At 40.0% G+C, this 22,861-nt stretch overlaps 1 protein-coding gene across 1 annotated transcript in view; it reads right to left on the reverse strand.

The window, feature by feature from the left end:
• The window catches only part of nfia (nuclear factor I/A), a 663,295-nt gene extending 650,641 nt beyond the window's left edge, over nt 1–12,654 (reverse strand). The window contains exon 1 of the mRNA XM_078407283.1: nt 12,526–12,654. Within this exon, the coding sequence (XP_078263409.1) occupies nt 12,526–12,621 (96 nt within the window). The 5' untranslated portion in view covers nt 12,622–12,654. The remainder of the gene's footprint in view (nt 1–12,525) is intronic.
• Between the last annotated feature and the right edge of the window lie 10,207 nt (nt 12,655–22,861).

Below are 22,861 nucleotides of genomic sequence, written 5' to 3' on the forward strand. Positions count from 1 at the left end.
CAGGGGCTCATCCCATTTAGAGAACCAGGCCTCATTAACATGTATTCATAGGACTGCGTGCAAGCAATGAGCATCACTGTACAGCTTCCCATCACTAGGCTGGTACAATAGCATGGGGCTTGGAGACTGACCAAGCCAGAAAATGTTGATCGGAGGGGGCTTGTGATCCTGCACCAATGACCAATTCCTGTTGGAATATGAAGAAACTATCCTACTCCTCCTGGGCTCCAGGAAAACTAATTAGAGCACATTCAGCTGCATCTTTCATTTTTCATGAGTGTTCTGTCCATGAAAGAAGTTCATTAAACTGGCATTGAAGTCTTACATACATCATAGGATCATGGTCTACACTTACTAATATGGCCGACTGCTGGGTTACCCAACAATGGAGTGAGAAAAGCAATGAAAAAGGATGTCTGCTACAACTACTCATAGCACCGTTCAGTTTTTTTACAGGGCAGAAAAATATGAACCCTCTCTGTCTAAAATGTATGTTTTTGTGTTCTGCAGCATGATTAAATGAGAACCTTTTACTGACCGAAAAGGTTCAATCAGATGGAATCCATAGAGATTTGTCCACGTACAGAGCTGCGGGCAATTTGGGATGACTTTATCCAATTAGTGAACACTCACTCATGAAACCAATAGGCTGCTCAGCATGGGCATGGTCACTACACTTGCGATGTGGGTGACTGGGAATCAGAAGGGTTATTATGGCAAAGTAACAGGAGATTTGCTTTGCATTTGTTGTGCATGTGAGATGAATGTATAAGAATATGAAATCTTAAAAATTACAAAATAAACCAGTGATTGGAACTCAGTAGTCAAGCAGTTAAGCGTTCTGCGTAGCTCCCATTAGCCAATGCCTCGAGCAGACATTGGCATCCCTTGGACTGGTAAATAGAGCATCCAGATTCTGTTACTACTGCATAATTTAGCAATAACATTGTACCCGCGCAACTCAAGAATACTTCTTATGATTAGAGATGGCATTATGTATAACCCATCTTTCTTTGTCACACAACAAAAGGCCCCACACAGAGACATTGGCCGCTGAGTGACACTTGTGGTCTGTACCAGACAGTTCCACAGTGCCAGATGCTTCAGCTGGTAGCTGAAGAAAAAGAGAATTGGTTGCCAAGCTATGCTCTACCAAGGCAACTGTGCCAAGAAAAAGTTTCCTTCATGTTCTCCAACCTCTGACCCATCCTCTTCACCACATGGAGGCCACATTCATAAACTGCAAACAATTGCATCATTCATTCCAACTAATGCAAACTGTCCAGAGTTTAACCATCAAAGGCCTGGATCTACTTTAGTGATTCAGCCTACAAATGGGAACACAGTTAAGCAAAGTCAAGACAAAAAAAAACTTGTTTCTTTGACTAGGTAGCGGGACATATTTGTGAATGCTACTACATGGGAATACATGAAAAACATATGTAGAATTTGCAGTGTATGAGGTGTGACAGTTAAATGAAAGTTCCCATCAATTAGTTTTAATAACTTTATATTAGCAAATAGTATTCCTCGTTTTGTTAATTATGGCCAATCTATTAATAAAATATAATCATTTTATGGTGACAACTCCAGCAATTTGACGCCATATTTTGGTTCTTTCCTGATACCAATTTTATTACCTTTCACCCACATTACATTGTCTCCTAATTCAATGTATACAAGGGTAATAAATGATCCTTTAAAAAAGATTTTGTGATAACCAATACCCTCTTAAACTAAGTATCTGAAAGATCCCAAACATTACTTCCATTTGGATGAATTACATCTTTGTGAGCAATTGCAAGTTACTGGTTATTTTATATTTAACAATAATGGCTTACGGTAATACCCTGGAAAATGTGGACCAATTCTTTAATCTCAGGAACTGCCGTCTGTAAAGGCTGACATCAACAATGAAATCCACTGTTACCTTGAACATGGCTTTTGATCGAATGAAATCATCGTTACTTGGAGATCAAGACATCAGACTGAGCACTAAGCTCATGGTCTACTGGGCAGCAATGATCCCTGTCCTTTACGGTCCTGAGATATGGATTACCTTTGGGAGGCACCTCAAGACACTAGAAAGATATCAGAAAGCTGTTTCTGTAATATCGCCTGAATTAGTTGAAAGAATAAGTGAATCAACATTTGCTCACTCTCGCAGGGAAACATCCCCAGCACTGAGGCTCTAGTTAGACTCATGTGTCTCCATTGGGCAGGTAATATTGTCTGCATGCCTAACATTAGTCTTCCCGAAACAGATTCCATTCCAAGTTCTGTCATAGGAAGAGATTACCAGGCAGGTAGAGGAGAATATTCAAGGGTGAGTACAAAGTCTTGTTGAAGAAATGCAATATTCCCACTAATGCAATATTCCTCCAAGTCTCAGGCCCATTTCCACTCAAAGTAGAAAAAGAGAATTCAGGATGTTGTAGAGAAATTTGGGGGGCATGCATCCAAAACACACAAAAATCCTGTGTAGGTTGTGGAAGGAGTGGATCACCTCACAAACTAATCACCTTCCCTCCAAGTACCTACTGTTCCATTTGTGGTTTCCCACATTGACCTCTCCAGCATTTCATAAAATCTCAAAACTAGAGTGGAATTAATTTGTCCTTGGTCCTAAAGGAAGATTCTACACGGCAAGGATTACTTTTCACAAAAAGCCTCCAGTAATTTTTCTGAGTAGACACAATAACTGCATACTTGTAAAAATGATTCACAAAGTGAATTGGCACACCCCACTAGATACAAGCTTCGTTATTTTACCAATCCCAAGAAAAATGAAATATTATTCATCTTTTGGCGGCAGGGAAACAAGTCAGAGAGACCACAAGATACACTCATCATATGGCATTCCAAAAATAAGCCATGATCCTATGTATTTCAGCACAACTGACCACCAGATTCAGGGCCACTCTGACTGACCAGTGAGAGGCCAGTGGAAAGAACACTGTGATAGCATGTACAATGACAACAGAGCTGGATTTTTGACCATAACAACATTCTGGATTATAGGATATTAGCTATAAGGAGAGGGTGGATAAACTTGAATTGTTTCCTCTGGAATGTCAAACCTGATAGGAGTTTATAAAATAATGAGAGGCCTATCGAGGTTTGACAGTTAAAACCTTTTTCTCAGGGTGGAAATGTCAAATACTAAAGTACATCGTTTTAATGTCATAGGTAAAAAGTTTAAAGAAGATTTGCAGGGCAATTTTCTTTACACAGAGAGTAATAGGTAACTGGAACGTGCTGCCAACATTGGTGGTGGAGGCAGATATCATATCATATCATATATATACAGCCGGAAACAGGCCTTTTCGGCCCTCCAAGTCTGTGCCGCCCAGCGATCCCCGTACATTAACACTATCCTACACCCACTAGGGACAATTTTTACATTTACCCAGCCAATTAACCTACATACCTGTACGTCTTTGGAGTGTGGGAGGAAACCGAAGATCTCGGAGAAAACCCACGCAGGTCACGGGGAGAATGTACAAACTCCTTACAGTGCAGCACCCGTAGTCAGGATCGAACCTGAGTCTCCGGCGCTGCATTCGCTGTAAAGCAGCAACTCTACCGCTGCGCTACCGTGCCGCCTTTCAAAGGCTTTTAAATAGGCATATGAATATGCAGTGAATGGAAGGATATGGATTATGCATAGTCAGAAGGGCTTGGTTTAATTTGGCACATGTTTGGCACTGACATCTTGGGCCAAAGGGCCTGCCTCTCTGCTGTTCTTTCTATGGCCTATTTACATTCCTGAGCCTGTACTCATTTCCTCTCCCTGGCAAAAGCCTAAAACTTAACCAGATTGTTTGCAATCTTGGCTCAATAAATGACCTCATGTTGAGTTTCAAACATCATCTTGTGATATTGTGTATTCTATCTCTTTAGCTGCCCAACTCTGGTTTTCCATCTCATTTGTTGCTGAAATCACCATTCATACATTTGTTATCCCTAGAATTCGTAGAATCGCAGAATCATGCATATGTAATTAATACCAACCATGATGTCTATCTATGCTAACCCCATTTCCCCACATAAGATCCATATCCTTAATTCCATTGGATCTAATATCAATTCTAAAGCAATTTTAGCCCCATTATCCCACATCCCATATCTTGAAATCATCCAAAACTGCTGACGAACACTGACATATGGTCACCAATAAATTGATTTTAAATTTATAGATCAGTCTGAAGCAGGGTCTCAGACTAAGGGGGGAGAGGGGGGAGAGGGGGGAGGGGGGAGAGGGGAGGGGGGGGAGGAGAGGGTGCTGCACCAATGCAGGAGAGGTTTGGGCTCAACGGGTCCATTTGGTCTAGTTGATTTTAAACCTCTTTGGTTTCAAATCCCTCTACGGTCTTGCCGGTTCCTATTCTTATAATATTCTCCAGGATATCCTCCGATTCTGGTTCTATGTTTTCTCAAAACATTTCTGCCTCTCAATTCCTCTTCTCCTTTTAAAATGCTGGTCAAACTTACTTCTTTTACCAAATTTTTAGTCATCTGGCCCATTATCCCCATCTCCTCAGTAAACATTTTGTTATTTGTGTACCCTTCAATTAAATTTTTCTTCTATGCAAAGAGTGCTGTAACAAATGGTTGCTACTTGGAAATTTTGAAAGTTCTTTGAAGCTTAATCATGAACAATAGTTATCATTTTATATCTTCCATTATTGAACCTAAGGCCAACCAACAAATTTCAAAATATCCAACATTAAATTGGAAATTGGTCAGTTTATAAATTTAGTCCACATCTTCGCACTGTTACAAATTGCATGAATAGATTAAGACTCTGTGGAATTCTTTTCACAGCTCTTGATTTAAACTATTGTATAAAAAGTACTTTTTATAAAAAATATTTCTTCTATAAAGCTATATTTCTAAATTACCTACATAATGAAAGAAGGTAGGGGATAAATAATATTTCAGAGATGTTGAAAGAAAATTATATTCAGATGAACAATTTGTTAATGTATCGTAACATAAAAATACAACTTACTTTCAGTGTGGTTTAATTGTGAGCTGGTTACAAACAACTTGCTGAATGACAAAGACAAGAGCAGCTTTTGTATTGAAGGATGGTGGGTGACCTCTGTGACTAACAATCAACTTGAAATGGGTAGAATCCTACAATTTTGCTCCAGCTGTGCATAGAGTCATAGAGTCATCGAGTGATACAGTGTGGAACCAGGCTCTTCGGCCCAACTTGCCCACACCGGCCAACATGTCCCAGCTACACTAGTTCCACCTGCCTGTGCTTGGTCCATATACCTCAAAATCTGTCCTATCCATGTACCTGTCTAACTGTTTCTTAGACGTTGGGATAATCCCAGCCTCAACTACCTCCTCTGGCAGCTTGTTCCATACACCCACCACCCTTTGTGTGAAAAAGTTACCCCCCCTCAGATTCCTATTAAATCTTTGCCCCTTCACCTTGAACTTATATCCTCTGGACATGTTAACTGTGGGAATGCTTTGCACAGATTATTACTGTAGTGCGATCAGTAAATAAAGGAGACATTTCAATATTTATTTGATGTGTTTATGCAAGAGAGAAAAATTAAGTTAAACATCAATAATATTTTTAGGAAATATATCAAAGAGACAATACATGTCAATAAAAATGAGGATCAAGGTAATCAAGCCAGCAATTATTACTGTTAAACCAAAGGAAAAAGAACTGGGATGAAGAATAGCACTGAGATTGGAAGGATTGAAACAGAAATATATATATAATGAGCCTTTTATATTTTAAATGGGATTTTATTTAGCAGGCTACTGTGGAATTTAATTTAGAATCTGACATCGTCTTCTCTTTCTTCCTATATTTTTAACAATAACTTTTCATTAACATGACCTGCAATGAAAGCAAATTTGTCAGGTTAGAATACAAAGGTATTAAGTTTCAATGAACATCTTGCTGCATACCTACACTAGCTGTATGGTGTGTACATTAATTTGGAGTTCTTGCTGCTTCCTTCAGGCAAATATTATGACAGCTCCGCCACTGTGGCAAGACATGGAATTTAACCCAGGTACTTACAATCGTTTAATGGTGCAAAACAACATGCTGAAAAGATCTTCATGGGAGGATGATAATCATTTCAATGCTATTAACAAAAAAAAGGAATTTCCCTCGCTCTATCTCGAAATAAATTTCCAGGAATAAGGCAAAGCCCAATTCCGAAGCATAATTCCCAATGGGATCTTTAAAGATAACAAACTGAATAGAAATATGTCAGAAACTCAAAGAAGGCAGAGACATCGGTGCGAACGCACGCGACTTAAAGTGCTTGTGTGTGGAAGTACATGTCATACCTAAGTTCTTTGAATGCAGCTTATCCTCCTGATCATGCTGGTCGATGCGTGCTCGAATGAATGCAACACACACCTGACGGACAGCTCTGTTCTCTTGCATCTGACTGCTGGCTCACATGTGGATCCGTCTGCCTGGTAGTTTTTTTTTTGCTCCGTAGGAAGCTAATGGAATTTGCAGTTGATTAACCTCAAATCTGGAGTAAGCTCTCGCCTGGCAAAGCAGCTGGCGATGTCATGACAACTTGTATTTCTTAAGTGGATAAGACAGCCACAAGCATTGTGATGGCACCACTCGCAGACAGGGAGGAGGGCAGCTAAAAAATTCCCGGTTTGAGAGGTAGAGAGGAACAAAAGGGAGAAGAGTGTTAATACTATGGTAAAGATAGCAGTGAATGATAATAACAAGGCACGTACAACAGAGGGAGTCGAAGGCAGTTTAACTAACTGCAAAATGAGTAGGAAGGAATAGATGTTTTACTTTGCGTGGACTCCAAAGTTGTGCTTAGCAGGTGAAAGGAGGCGAGGAGGTCTTCCTCATCACTCTCCAGAAGCAGCAGAAGATTGGTGGGGAAGACAGGGGAGATACTTTAAATGGTTTAAATGGAGCGCCCGCCGACGTTTCATTGAAGTCACGCTCCTCAATCAGGAGAATCCTTGAGGACATTCCCGGTAACAGTGTAAAATTAGACGCGAGAGGACGATCCCCCCGACCAAGTTCTCCACTGCACACAAACCTTCAGCTTCAGGCCGAAGGTAGATTTAGCCCAAAGCCGACAGCAGGGAGAGAAAGAAAGGGGAAGCGGGAACGCCACTGGGACACAGAAACACATTGGAAAATCTAGTCCGTGTGTTTAAAAAAAAAAAAGTTTTTAAAAAATGAGTCGAGGCAGATAGGAAAGGAAGGAGGAGAAGCGAGCTGGATTTCAGAAAGATGTCACTACAGACAGGAAGAGATGCCGCAACAAAGTCCAGCTGCTCCGCAGTCTCGCCAGAAACGGGGGTTTAAAATAGAACTTGCGAATGGATTAAGCTGAAAAGAAATATGTTTGCAATCCTTTTCACAGAGTTAGGAAAACCACAAGAGAGGTTAAACCAGTGCTAAAAGCCACACTTACACGCAGGAACTTTCTCCAGCAGAAATAAAGGCAACAACTGCCTGGAGATGAAAATGAACTTAGCCTCTCTAACACACACACACACACGCACACGCACACACGCACACACACACTATAGATCTCTTCATTCACATTTTGTTTTATTTTAAAGCAAAGTACCTCCAAAGATGGTGTAGAGGTTTACTTCAAGGCAGCTTAACATTGAAATAATAGCAATCTGCAGATCCAACCAAGCCACTGTTAAACTTGTCTTTACGTGGGGTGACAATGGTGATCATCGGGGCATTTTTCTTTCTCCGCTCTTCACGTTTCCTACAGCGTTTCCTACAGTGTATTAGCCTGCACTTCTGTGCCCATTGTAACTTCAGACTGTCCGCCACTGCACGCAGGGTGCCGTGCTAACAGTTTGGGTAGCTAAACTTTGTCTTCTTTATTAACCCGCAAAGTAAAAAAAAAAGTTTTGGGCAGGTGGGGGGGAGGGCGGAATTAGAATTGTATTTTAAAAAGAACTAGACTTCTAGGAACTGTCTATCTGTGCCAGTGTCGTAGTAGTTATTAACCTTGTAACTAGACCATCCTACTCGATGTATCAGAACGACTCGCTGCCTACTACGGTTATCAAATTGATACTTAGGCGCTGTGTGCCGCCGAATATTTACAAATACACCTCATACAATAGATTGGATATTCTCCACATATTTAAGGCAAAGGGACGATTGTAACCAGTTTATTGGTGGTAGCCCTCGAATTTTATTAGGAAACTGGTAGTCGGAATATATTCTAACTTAGGTCTGCGCTTTGAGTCTGGAGAGACCAGACCCGCGAGTTCAGGATCAGACAAAGACCCCTCTTTACTGTAGGCTCGGACGTTTTACTTTTAAAGCGTGCAAAGTGCGACCGCTTCAACACCGCTTGATTGATGCTAACGGGGAGGCTTGAAACTTTCATTGTTGCAAGGATAAGCAAAATTAATCCACAAAATGCTTCAAAAGCCGAATGTAATAATATCTCAAAAATGGGGGTGTGAACCCCGTTTCACTTATGCAATAGTTTGACAGGGGAACCAAATAATCCCAAATCAGAATGGACAAATGCCCTGTAATTCTCGTGCAGACTTCCACTTGACATTGCATGGAAAGACTTAAAAGAAAAATGACAAAAAAACTTGAATTACGAGATCAAAGTGCTCCGCTTTCGGATTACGTTTGCAGTATTCCCTGGTCTCATAATGTACATGGCTTGTACCCTTGGGTCAGTGCTTGCCAAGTTTCTATTGGGACAAGCATCGCAGGTAATAAAACGAGTGGAGCTTGCTCAGAAATTAATGAGTACGTTGCAACACCGAGCGGTTTGTTCACACAGAAAGAAAAGCGTACAGGCGAAAATGCTAATCATATTAAATGTCCTCAACGCAAAATAGAAGGGGACACATAAATTATTTGCAGAATATCAGATGGTGTGTGGTGTCCGACAAGGTACCACCGACTACCGAATGTCGACACCAAGTTCAAGTCTTAACTTCCACCGTCCAATTTTATTGGTGAAAAAGTACATGAATACACACAGCAAACGCCATTCAGGAAATTATTTTAAAAAGATGCTTTGCATCCACGTTAAATGACCTGACAATCTAACATTATTTGTGTGAGTGACATGTGCATTGAGCATCGGCGTAGATTCGGCGCTGTTTTATGGGAGAAATCTAAATAAATCATCCGTATCACAAAGTGAAGCACCTATCATATGAGAGAAGAGGATAACGAGGTGATCTGATGAAAATGCATAGCTTTAATAACAAAGAATAAAACCATTTAGTAAATCATATCTTATGCTAGAAGGTGGAAATACACAATTTGGGCCAGCAAGTAAGTTGGTGAATGCTTTTATTAGCAAACAATCAGTATTACCTGAACAGACTCAAATTCAAGCTGGAGGTATTATTGTATTTTTACACACAAAACTAGTATACCACGGTTCCAAATGTTTGTAGTTGCATTTTAATTTGTAACGCACAACACTGGCGACTATTACATACCAATTTTATCTTGTGTAACTGTGTGGAATACCAGTCGACCTTGATACATGTGTGTAGTATTATAAGCAGATAACATCCGTTTTTCTGAGTTACACTTACCTAGACCATTTTGTAACTAATGTGTACCATCCTGATAATTATTTAGAGCAATTCTACAAAGAGTTTGCTACCCAGCGTTGGGTAAGGCCTTTCCTTACAGTATTTCCTTAAGTTGGAATAAGTAATTTTAATTAAAGGTCAACTACACCTATTCCTCTCAATATTATTAAATTAAATTGTTATTAGCCATGCTATTAATAAATTCTGATTGCCCACGAATAAGTTGCGTCCATATTTTACAAGCATAACAATCATATAAATTGATCATATATATTTGCAGGGCGTGTGATAATGTCAACCCTTCTACATCTATCCGCATAAGAAAATGGTTAAGTTTTACATTTTTACAGAGGTAAAATATTCATCTGAATCTGTAGTGGCTCACTTTCCTGGTAGTTATTTCTGTGTCAATTTCAGGTCAAATCCATATGTTCAGAACTATCTAACCAATGATCTTTATTGACGGGAACTGATTTAGAAGGAGGACCATCAGCAAATAGAATGTCAGAATTAATGCAATTAAGGTTCGAGAACCTATTGAGAAGCATACAATTACTGATATTCTAATGGGTTAAAATTTATTACAACTTCTACAACATGTTTTTCAATAAAAATAGGAAAGAGCATTTGAAAAGAGGCAAACAATTAATACAAACCTACTAGTTTCAACAGAGCAAATAACTCACTTAGAGAATGATTTTTAAGAAAACTTTAAAGACTTTAATGAAAATTGTAAACAGAGAGTAACAGTCTTTCTCGCAGATTGAATGACTGGCATTTTAAAATTTGGTGCTTCCCAATTGTCAACAAAAGAAAAAACCCACATTTTTAAACACAGAATGTTAAAAGATTTAAAAAAGGTTTGTAAGAATAACACAGCTGTGCAGATATTTGCTGAGAGTACAGTTCATTTGAACAGTGTGTAGTGCTTATTAAATTTTGTCTCATTTTGCCTATGGCAACGAAAAAAAAATCAATATCAGAAAATGTTCCATGCAAAGAGGTTTGTTTTCACAGCATGTTTAGATTCTTTTCCATGCCATTTAAACTCGGAGAGACAGAAAATAGTCTGCATACCACACCTTATTGAGTCCTTTAAAAAAACAAAATTCATTACAGTATTCATTCCCAGCATTTAACATATGCAGGACATTAAACTAATCATGTAGTAATAAATATAGGCACTGCATAATATTCATTCCGTCCAAAGCTGCAGTCATCCAATAGAAATCAACATAATTATCAGTTTTATACCCCATTGAATTTAATGGCAAAATTAGAAGCAGGTTGTTAAAAGTGTTTCACAAAGTAATACTTCATGCACATCTTCCTTAAAACAGCTGTGCATTAACTTCACATGGTTCGCTCCTCTGTAAAGTTTTAGCACAAAGCAGCGTTGAAATATGATGATAAAAATGGTAAACACATGCAGAGGGAAAAGGAACGCCTCCTCTTCTATTTTGAAATGTTTACGATTCATTAAAAATAAAATTGTCTTGTCGCAGCAGCAGTCAGGGGAGGGAGCAAAACCTCCTACAGAAAATACATTCTGCTATAATTATAGTTATCACATTGTAATTTATCTAACAATGACATAACAGAACTTGCATTATTACCACTCGGCTTGATTATAGCAAGAAGATAGTAGCAGCCATGCTTCTCCTGCCTAACCTGGCAAAACCAAGGATGCAGCAGCAGTCTTAAAGCACAGGTTTGAAAGAACACAAATGGATAGGACTCCAGCCCTGAGAGGGGTCATGAATATCTCGACTCGAAACTCTTCACATTAATTCCCCCCATGAGACACGTTTCCAAAAGTGTATCAAAAACTTTTCCAGGAAATCAACAAAATTTCAGCCTGCCAGCAGAGAAAGCAAAGCAAGACCTGCTGTACAAATCCACTTGCCAGGCTCCATCCTGATATTGATGCAGAACAAGTAAGCTTACAGTCCAGTTGAGAAAGAATAATGCATTCATTGTCCCACCAACAAACTTATTTTCTCCTTTTCTCTTTCTTCCCTCACACCCCTCCCCTCTCCGCTTCGCATTGGCAGAAGTTGTGTGTGCCTCGAGAATAATAATGACCAAAACAAATAATCACTTCTAATGAATCGCAAACTAACGCACAGGCTGAAGCGTACAATTATGTTTTGCATCTCCTTCTCCCCACACAACAGAACTCATTTGTATCTCGTGCTACAATGGACTATTGTGCATCTTCCTGCACTCTGTACATCCTTTTAGATTCAGCAAGTCAAAGGTTGTGTAGCTCGACTGACTGTGAATTATTTGTTAACCTCTCCGCGTTACCCACCGGAGCCATTAAAACGACTCAAATCGCAGGTAAAGTTGCTAACAATCTACATAATGTAAAGGAGCTCAGCAACACATGACTTAACAGACAATAATACATTATCTCACTGTAATGAAAACAAACAGAATACAGTAGTAGATAGAAGTACTTCGGAACACTGATAGAAACAGTTGCAGCGTGATAAAGTTGATCAAAGTTAACTCTGAATGTTGAAAGAAAATATATTATTGTGTTTACAGCTCTTTTAAAGCAATAAAAACAATTTAAGTTTTACAGTCACTGAAAAAAAAACCTTAATCACTAGCATTCTGAAACATGCTGAAACTTGCAAGAGTCGACCTGATCAACAGACACTTTTAAAAGCACAGCTCTAATTTCATACTTTAAAAAAAACACAAAAAATAACACTTTGTCCTGTCAATCACTTTACTTTCTTGCACGATTCCAGGACAGGCAGGTTACTGTGCAGTGGTCATTGTTCAAAAGGCACAGAGGAGAAACTGAAAGTGTGAGATTACAGCTCTGAATAGTGTGAAAATCAAATGTTAATTTGATGAATGCAAGGTCTGGGACATTCAGTCAAAGAGGGAGGGAAAGTAAAAAAAAAACAGCTTTTGCTGCCAACTCACCATCCACCATGTCCTGGCTGAGATGTCATAGCACAGCTGCCATTTGATGGAGCTGTCGGAGGGTTTCCCGGCCATTATGCTGTCAGCAACCTTCATCTGATGCAGCTCACGGGAGATAAGACACCTAATTGAGAAAACATTTGCAATGGCATGTTGGGCAACATTGTAGCCCAATCCATACCATATGGAATCATGGGTAAAGTCTCCTTGACAATGAACCAATCTCACAGACCCAGTGGCAAGGTGAACAGGAACTGAAGAGTCATCTGTTCAGTACTGTCTTCGTTTAAAAAAAAAAAAGAGCCCACTGCACACAACATCAAAGTGAGGCAGCAAAAATAAGGGTTTCAACACTGAGATGATTCAAGCCTGCAAGCTTTTGGTGAACATGGGGAATTAATACGAGAAATACAGGTAGTGGACTATGGACTGAGAATGCCATAGGCTATTAGCTGAAAATTTCTGCATGACAGATGGAACTGCTTAGAGTATCATGCAATGTTTTGTTTTTACAGACTTCGAGGCTGATGCAGTATCTGTTTCTACAAAGCGTGCATAAAGAGCTAACTTTCTTCAACACAAAGAAAAATACGTTGCTTTTCCTCACCTTCTATTCCTCTTTCAGCTTTTTATTGTATCCAGTATTAATGAAAATATAATAATTGTACTGTCTTTAAAATAAAATAAAAATCCACGAGAGAATGGAAATGATCTGTCGTTTACATAGTAGAATTAAGAACAATGAAAAATGCATTAAGCAGTAAGGAATACAGTTTGGAACAAATTAATTCACAACTTTTAAGAACACAAAGCTGAATTGTCATATCGTCTTTACATATTTTTATGTAGTTTAATTCTGATCAACAATTAGAAACATAATTGGCATGTGATAAGCAGCATCCTTGTGTTAAGTCACCCGGAACACTTACAGGCTTATGTTACTTCGAGTTTTATTAAAATCAAACCCTCTTTTCCCCTAATTACAAATTCCTTGCCCTTAGAGAAATTTGAAGTTGTACCAAAAGATGGAATAATTTTAAGACTGCACAGAGACTCGGGAATTGAAAGCAGCATTTGTTCTTGGAGCAGAACTAAATATAAACAAAACACAAAACATCCCACAGTATTTCCCCCTTCTTTACTGGCAAAATATGTTGCAACAAAATTAATATCATCTTGGTGTCTTTGAAACAAGAGAATCAATCATATGCATCCATTTTAAGTTATCCAAAGTCTAATCAATTCCTTATGGTTATAATTGCTGATGTTTTTACTTCTTTTAAGAAACACACTCGGAATCAGAGAACATCATGTTTATTGAGAGAGAGAGAGAAGAGAGAGAGAGAGAGAGAGAGAGAGAGAGAGAGAGAGAGAGAGAGAGAGAGAGAGAGAGAGAGAGAGAGAGAGAGAGAGAGAGAGAGAGAGAGAGAGAGAGAGCGAGAGAGAGAGAGAGAGAGAGAGAGAGAGAGAGAGAGAGAGAGGGTGTGGAATTAAAATGTTTATTGAGGAAATCAGAAAGTTCACTATTTATGAGTACCGCAGCTGATAATTCAATATTTCGGCATGAATTGCACACTTAATTCCTCTGTATTTTTTCAGTTACGGATCAAGTAAAATTTGTAAAAAAAAAATTGCCTCACCTAGGTGGAAAGAAAGAAAGATCGCTCTGAATGTGTATGATTGATTCTAAAATGAAATACTGCCGGGGAAACAGTAGAAAATCTGAATCTTTATTTACAAAGCATAACACTGAAAATAATCCTCATTGCGGTGGTCAATTTCAAAAGTTCTCATAGTGTTAATGCGATTATTGTAAAATCTTTTTTTATGCATCACTATTGGTGCAAAGATCCTAATGATTAAAGTATAAATAATATAAATAATCAACTATAAATAAATATTTCCAACCCATTAATGACAAGCTGCAATGAACTAATTTATCTATTAATTGAAAATGATCACTGCATAGTTTATCCCCAGTATTATGACAAATATCAACGCTGCTATTGCCCTTCATAAAATTCTTTGGTAATTGTGAACAATCCTTCCTTTAAAAGTGTGAATTGAAAATATTCTTATACTTATTTTTCAGTTTTTCTGAAGGAAGATGGAAATGAAATTAAAGTGAAATAGCTGCCTCAATTCAGTCGTACCTTGGTCACAGTAAAAATGGGAATATCTCTGCCCAGAGAACTGTTCTGCAAGTGAGTTTGATCTCTGTCTCTTTAAACATTGCTTGTAATGTTGCAGGTGAAAAGAATGATTTTAACAACTTGTTGGGGAAAAAGAGCTGAAAGAAAGCAAAGGTTAATATAATCTAACTATGCATCAGGTATAGAATGTCAGATCTGTCAAATTTCATCACAGTGTGCTGGTCTGCTAAGAGATTTGATTTTTCACTTCTGTCCTACCATGTTCAAGTCACAAACTGCCAGCAGCAACCAGCAAACAACCATAGGCTTGCAGTAACAGGCCTGAGTGGGAAGCCAGCCGAAAGAACCATCTGCTTCCGATTTCTGACTGAGCCAAGATGTGCAGTGAAGTGTCCTCGCTGGCTCAGCCAGCCACCCCACTAAAGTTATTAGCGTTACAAGTGAAATTGTCTCTCCAAACAGTGGGGGTGCTGTAAGTCACCTCATGGGAAAGCTGAGCAGCATCATTTTCACTTCAGCACAAAGATGCCGTTCTTATAATTTCACTAAAGGCAGAAGCAACAGAGCACCCGCTATATACCGGGTCCTGCGTGTTCGGTTGCAGTCCACAGGAAGTTCAATGGTTTCTCTGTAGCTGGGTTTCATTGCAGAACAAAGATACGCTTCTGTTCATTTCATCCCCCCCCCCCCCCATCCATCTACATCACCCCCCACTCCAGCCCAACCCCCCCCCCCCCAACTCCATAATGTCACATTGTGCTTGGAAAAACATAACTTTTTCTTTATTTGTCTGAAGAAAAATAAGCTTCAGTGGTGAGCACGAAAACCTTAGATAAAATTATAGAATTTATAAAGCTGAGGGCAGCTATCAGATTAAGAATTTAAAAAATGCAAGCCGGTAACCAGGATTACAAGGTTTATTTTGAATTATAATGCTGGAGGTTTAGTAGATCATTTAATAGGAATGTGGTAATATAAAACTATATTTTGTTTGCTCAGTGCACAGGTGGGTTTTCACTGTTTTTCACATTCCAAATTAAAACTCAAGTAAGCTAAGGTGACAATTGGTGTAGATAACCAACTCTCCTGCACCCTACTAAATCATTCACAACAGGATCTAAGGTCTGATCCACATCGCAGTCAACATGGCACTACAATTGTTAAAACTGGCCCATCGGTTTAGAGGAGGAAAGGTTACAATTGCTGATATCCACCTTGTGCCTGCTATGCCTACTATCAGAATTATGTACACACAACCTTGGCTAAAGACAGGTTTGGGTTTCTCTGTGATGCCTTATTTGGTAGAATGGCAATCAATATGCTCCGCTTTCTGGGCTCTTGCATGGAGACTGACCTCTTAGTTTTAGTATTGTTTGGGCTGCTGGTGCCCATGGATTTATAGACCAGGGCAGCATGGTGGTGCAGCAGTAGAGTTGCTGCCTTACAGCGCCAGCAAGCTGGGTTCGATCCTGACTACAGTTGCTTGTCTGTACAGAGTTTACACATTCTCCTCGTGACCTGTGTGGGTTTTCACCGGGAGCTCAGGTATCCTCGGACATTCCAAAGATATACGGGTTTGTAGGTTAATTGGTTTGATGAAATTGTAAATTGTCCCTAGTTTATGTGTAGGATAATGTTAATGTGTGGGGATTGCTGGTCGGTGCGGACTCGGTGGGCTGAAGGACCTGTTTCCGTGCTGTATCTCTAAACTAAACTAAACTAAACTAAACTAAACTAAACTAAACTTAGGTTAATTGACTGGGTAAATGTAAAAAATTGTCCCTAGTGGGTGTAGGATAGTGTTAATGTGCAGGGATCGCTGGGCGGCGCGGACTTGGTGGGCCGAAAAGGCCTGTTTCCGCGCTGTTTCTACATCAATAAGTCAAGTCAATTTTATTTGTATAGCACATTTAAAAACAACCCACGTTGACCAAAGTGCTGTACATCTGATTAGGTTCCAATGGAAAAAAAAAGAAACATACAGTAGCACGCAAACAGTTCCCAGCGCCTCCTCAATGAGCCTCAAACGCTAGGGAGTAGAAATAGGTTTTGAGCCTGGACTTAAAGGAGTCGATGGAGGGGGCAGTTCTGATGGGGAGAGGGATGCTATTCCACAGTCTAGGAGCTGCAACCGCAAAAGCGCGGTCACCCCTGAGCTTAAGCCTAGACCGCGGGATAGTGAGTAGCCCCAAGTCGGCCGACCTGAGGGACCTGGAGTTAGAGAGGGGGTTAGAAGATTTTTGATGTAGGGGGGGGAGTGTCCATTTAGGGCTTTATACGTGAATAGGAGGAGCTTGAAGTTGATTCTGTACCGTACAGAGATATGATATGATAAACTAAACTAAACTAAACTAAACTAAACTAAACTAAACTAAACTAAACTAAACTAAACTAAACTAAACTAAACTAAACAGAGGGTAACTCAGAAGGCAGATTTTTAAAATATAAATCCTGGAACTCCACCCATTGCATTCTCAATACAAAATTAATGACCAATAAATCACATCTTCAACTCAAAAATTGACATGGATTGCTTTGCCTCAATTGAGAATAAGTCGTAACTTTGAAATTTTCAAATATCCAGTGAAGCATGAAAATGGCAGCCAAGATTTCCAAATTCCATTTTACTTGTATTATTGGATTGAGTACATAATATGCAGGTAAAGTACTTCCAGGAAGTAGTTTATTTCAAGCTTGCAAAGAAGCCATTGACAAGTACAAATATTATGGCCAGTTCAGTTCTAAAAAAACGGTTTTATCCTTTGGTGGGAATTTGGTAGGACCAATTAGCCCCTGGGTCATTTCTGCATGGTACTCTCACATTTACACATGAACAAGGCTTTTGTGCGATGCTCTGTGATAAAACCGGACATCTAGAATGCATTTTAATTGGCGTCACAATTAAAAGTTTAGCTCATCAACAATTCTTCAATTTTTCTGCCTATCTTTTCAGAAGACGGAAAGATGCTGTGCAAAATCTCATAGCAAAGAAATGCTCAAGTGACCACTCTTCAGAAGACCTCAGATAAGAATTGTCAGTAGAGTGTTTAGTTGTGATGAAGGCAGCTGACCTAATTTGGATTTCATCCACTAGCCACAATTTGTTTTCCCCTGGAATTGTTAACAGATTACAATTAGTATCAGGAGCTCCTTTTCCCTCCTAAACCCAGAAACTTTGGGACCAATCGAAAAGGTCCCATATCACCATTATCCACAGCAGGACCTGGGTTCAATGCTGCATCGATGTAGCCGCCAAGGATATCTTTCTAGAAATTCAGGCAAAACGCACAAGGAAAATGTAAAGAACCATGACATTGTCCCAGCAATTCAAATGCTTTCAATATAAAACAGGCACACAGTTTATTGAAATGTTCAGTTGCTGTAATTATCTTGTGCAGTGGTAACAATGTCCCATACTGTGCTATAAATTTAAATGGCTATACGAATGTAATAATGTCATTGTGCAGCCTGTATTGTATTTAATTTCCTATATTCATCAATATCTAGACGATGAAACTTTGTTTGAATCTACACTGAGTAGCATCAGGGCATAGACTAAATTCCAGAACATGGAATGACCGAATCAGTGTCAAGAATAAAGATGATTTCTGAAAAGGAAATGCTAGTAATCTCAGAAGTGGGCACCATCTTAGGGAGTGTAGTATATTTTTGACACGATATGAAGGAATCATCTGAAATTATCTGGTGTAATCTCTTACTTGGTCTAAGATGGAGTTTATACCTCACTGATTGTGGTCTTGGTCAGGAAGTTGAGGATCCAGTTGTAGAGTGCTGACTCCAGGCTCCACATGTTGGAGTTGAGCTGGGTTAGGATAATGGAATTGAAAGCAGAGCTGTAGTCTATGAATAGGAAACTATTGTCTTGTAGTTGACTTGTACGTAGCAGTCCTGGCCTTCACTGGGGAATGGACTTCAAGGTTCATCCATGGTTTCCGGTTGGGGAACACTCAGATTGTCTTCTTTGGCACGCATTCTCTACATACTTGCTGATGAACTCTGTCATGGCAGTGACGTACACATTCAGGTTGGTCACAGTTTCCCTGAACGTGGACCAGTCTACTGACTCAAAGCAGTCACATAGGATGTCACCTGTTTCCTCAGACCAGCACTGAACAACTTTCTGTACCGGATATTCCTGCTTCAGTTTGTGTTTGTAGGCAGGGAGTAAAAATGTCCCGAAATCAAGTCAAGTCAAGTCAAGTCAAGTCAAATTTATTTGTCACATACACATACACGATGTGCAGTGAAATGAAAGTGGCAATGCCTGCGGGTTGTGCACAAAAAGAATTACAGTTACAGCATATAAATAAAGTTAATAAGTTACTATTAGTGTCGACAAAAATTTAGTCTCTGGGGTTATAAAAGTTGACAGTTCTGATGGCCTGTGGGAAGAAGCTCCATCTCATCCTCTCCGTTTTCACAGCATGACAGCGGAGGCGTTTGCCTGATCGTAGCATCTGAAACAGTCCGTTACTGGGGTGGCAGGGGTCCCTCATGATCTTGCTTGGTCTGGATCTGCACCTCCTGATGTATAGGTCCTGCAGGGGGATGAGTGTAGTTCCCATGGTGCGTTCTGCCGAACGCACTACTCTCTGCAGGGCCATCCTGTCCTGGGCAGAGCTGTTCCCAAACCAGACTGTAATGTTGCCGGACAGGATGCTCTCTACAGCCCCAGAGTAGAAGCAATGAAGGATCCTCAGAGACACTCTGAATTTCCTCAGTTGTCTAAGGTGGTAAAGGCGCTGCTTAGCCTTACCCACCAGTGCGGCAATGTGCGTTGCCCACTTCAGATCCTCTGTGATGCGGACTCCCAAGAAATGTGGCCGGGAATGGAGCGGTAGGCATTTTTTATGGATGCATGCAGTGGTTGAAGGTGTTCTGGACCTTGGTGGGACAAGAGACATACTAATAGTATTTTAGTAGTACACTCTTGAGGTTGGATCCTCCAGTGACGTGTCCTACATCCACATCAATTACATACATTCTTGCTGACATACTTTCTCTTAGGTGGACACTTTTGGAGAACTCTGCAGGCACATTGCATTTGTTGTGCTTGTAGACTTGAGGACTTCTGTTTCTTTAGTACCCCAACACTTATTCACATTCTCAGGCTCAGCTGCTCTGTTTCACTGCTCTCTGAAGCTTTGCCTTGAAGACTTCATTTCTGGTTCCTTTGTAGAGACATTTTCTTTGGCTTCTAACTTTTCCCAATCACCTTGAAACCAATTCTATGGTTCCTCCCACCCCCATCCTCATCCCCATATACCTCATTATGAAATTATAGAAACCAATTAACCTTCAACCTGCACAATGTGTGAGTAAACCGGAGCACCCACTGAAAACCGACGTGGTCACAGGATAGGACAGGTTTGTCGGGATATGGTTCAAATGCAGGCAGGTGGGAGTAGAGTAGATGGGACATTGACTGGTGGGGGCAAGTTGGGCCTGTTTCCACACTGTAAACTCAGTGACTATGACACAGGGAGTATGGACAAACTCCATACAGACAACACCCATAGCCAGGATCGAACCTGGGTCTCTGGCGATATGAGGCAGCAATTCTACTGCTGCACCACTGTGCCGCCCCTTCTAAAGTCTAAAGTATCTTTAAACGTCCTGTGACCCTTCATTGCTCAACACTTCTTTTCAACCAATGTATCACCAATGCCCTTTTTGCTCTTATTCCAGAATGCAAAATATCTTTCCAATCTAAAGTTTACAATTCTCTTTCCAGTACTGCCTCGATTGATAAATCAGGGCAGATTTTAGATTAGTCTTGCACATGTCCAGTGGCTTGAGAGGTAAGAATTCTTACATCTATTACATTCATGAACATTTATTGAGGGCGGCAACAACATTTTCTGCAGAATATCATGAGTAATCACTGTTCTGTAGTTCTATCCTGGGTTGCTTTGTCATCTGCATGCCTTTGTCAGTGTTCTTCTAATTAGTAATGCAATCAGAATCATCTCCTTGAGTGGGGCCCCTTCTGCTTTGGCCGGAATTGCTGGGATTTCTTTTTAAGTTACTGCTTTGAAGCATTGCCTCACTCCTATGCCAATTCACACTGTTGGAAATCTTGTCTAAAATGCTATGTTGTTCTTTGGATTCAGCTGGTAATTGTTCTAATATTTCCTGAGGCTTAAACACTTTTTAAGCAAATCCCAACTTTCTTCTCTTTGTGTCTTGACAGACCCAGGTTTGGAGGTCTGTGGCAGTCTCCATTCATATGCGTTATGAATAATATCCAGCATATGTTCGTCTGGATCTTCCTTAACTTTGCCAACTTGAATGTGAGTCTCGATGAGTGTTTTGCAAACTTTTTTTGCCTTCGCTATCTCATAGGATAGTAATCCTCCTTACTTACAGAAATTTGCCAGGCCTCACTGTGATGGCAACTTTCCCACCTTTTGAATTCACATGTACTGCTCACATGTTCACATGTTTTATTCCCACTTCAATCATAACCACATCCCAACAACAGCAACACCATTGAATCATCTATGGGTTTGCACACTCCTTCCCGTTGGGAGAAAATGATTCCAGTTTTTCATTAACTCGATCGAAGGGGATAGTTGTTGCTCTGTGCGATGCTCTCAAACTAACATGCAAAATAAGCAGTCAACCTCAATGCTTCCAAACAAATGTTGTTCTTATGCTCCTACATTGCTGCAGTTTCTTACACAGCATTTCCAAATATTCTCCCCTTTTGTTCCTATGGCGCCATTGCTTAAAAATAAGTTTAATTTTATCTAGGTAAGAGGCTAGGAATCCAATGGATTCCTTGGTTTTGCCCATTTGATACGTTTCCTGAGAAATCTATTTTGCATGTGCTGATTTTAATATCTATTTTAAGGAATGCCTTCTGTTTTGCAATGCTTAAAGACTCAAAGAGCCTTACTCTTTTCGAGCCTGGGATTTCATATCACCTGCCTTCATTAACAGAGTAAATTATAGTTGATTCTCCTGAGTTCATCCAGAACTGAGTACTAATTTAACTCACTTAGATCAGTGCAGCAAGTAAAACACAACGGTAGATGTAAAACGCAACAGTAGATTTAACTGCAAGCATCATACTACATTGTTTCAATAGCTTCTCAATAGGTTATAGCAATCCACCAACTATGAGGTTGCACTTGGACCTAAATATCTTGTAGACAAACATGACATACTGTATGTTCTTTATTTCACACATAAAATAGATGGAAAAGCATTTTGCATCAGTTTTGGGATGGGCTTGACTCAAACATATCGGTGCAGCTGTTGATATTGCTAAGATATTTATTGGCTACATTCTTTTTGGCATGAAACCCTTTAAATGTATAAATTAAGGGCCCAAGATATCACTTTGGGAAAGGTGTGGCCAAATAAAAGTATTTTTTTCTCCAAGTCCACCTAACAATAGAGTCATAAGGTGCAGGAATATTAAAGGTGTGACTGGCCCTCAAATTATCTGCTGCAACATTTTCCCACAGCCCAGGACCTACCATTAGGAAGCCAGGCAACAAGAAATTGGTTACTTCAATGGACAACCTGCCAATGGCACCAGTAGCTCACCTCCATGATGCTTGAGTATTGAACTCTATTGGTCCCTGGCCTCTTGATTGATGCAGATAAGCCCCAGATGAAGCTTTACTTAAAAGAGCTGTAACTTCCACTGGGTGGCGCCAGCAAAGGCTGCCTCACCAACAGTCTGTCTGTCCTTTCCTTCTTTGTGTTTAAATAGTATGTGTTAAATGTATGTTTTTAGTGTTCTTTAGCTTGTTTTATGTGGGGTGGGGGTGGAGGTTAGGGGAAACTTTTTCCAATCTCTTACCTCAACAGAGATGCGATTTTTTTCCGTATCATATCTCCGTCCGTACTGCGGCCTGACATCGAGGAGTTGGCGGCCTTTGCTGGAGAGCAACTTTTGCGAGCTCCGCAGGAGTTTCGATCACCCTGATGAGGGAGCTTCGACCATCAGCTGCGGGAGCTTTGATCGGCCGACAGATTGTTCGACTGCCCCGACCACGGGAGAAATAAAGAGGAAGAGGTTTGGACTTTTTTGCCTTCCATCATATCATATCATATCATATATATACAGCCGGAAACAGGCCTTTTCGGCCCACCAAGTCCGTGCCGCCCAGCGATCCCCGTACATTAACACTATCCTACACCCACTA

The sequence above is a fragment of the Rhinoraja longicauda genome, chromosome 11 (genome assembly GCF_053455715.1).
Source record: "Rhinoraja longicauda isolate Sanriku21f chromosome 11, sRhiLon1.1, whole genome shotgun sequence".
Classification (NCBI taxonomy): Eukaryota; Metazoa; Chordata; class Chondrichthyes; order Rajiformes; family Arhynchobatidae; genus Rhinoraja; species Rhinoraja longicauda.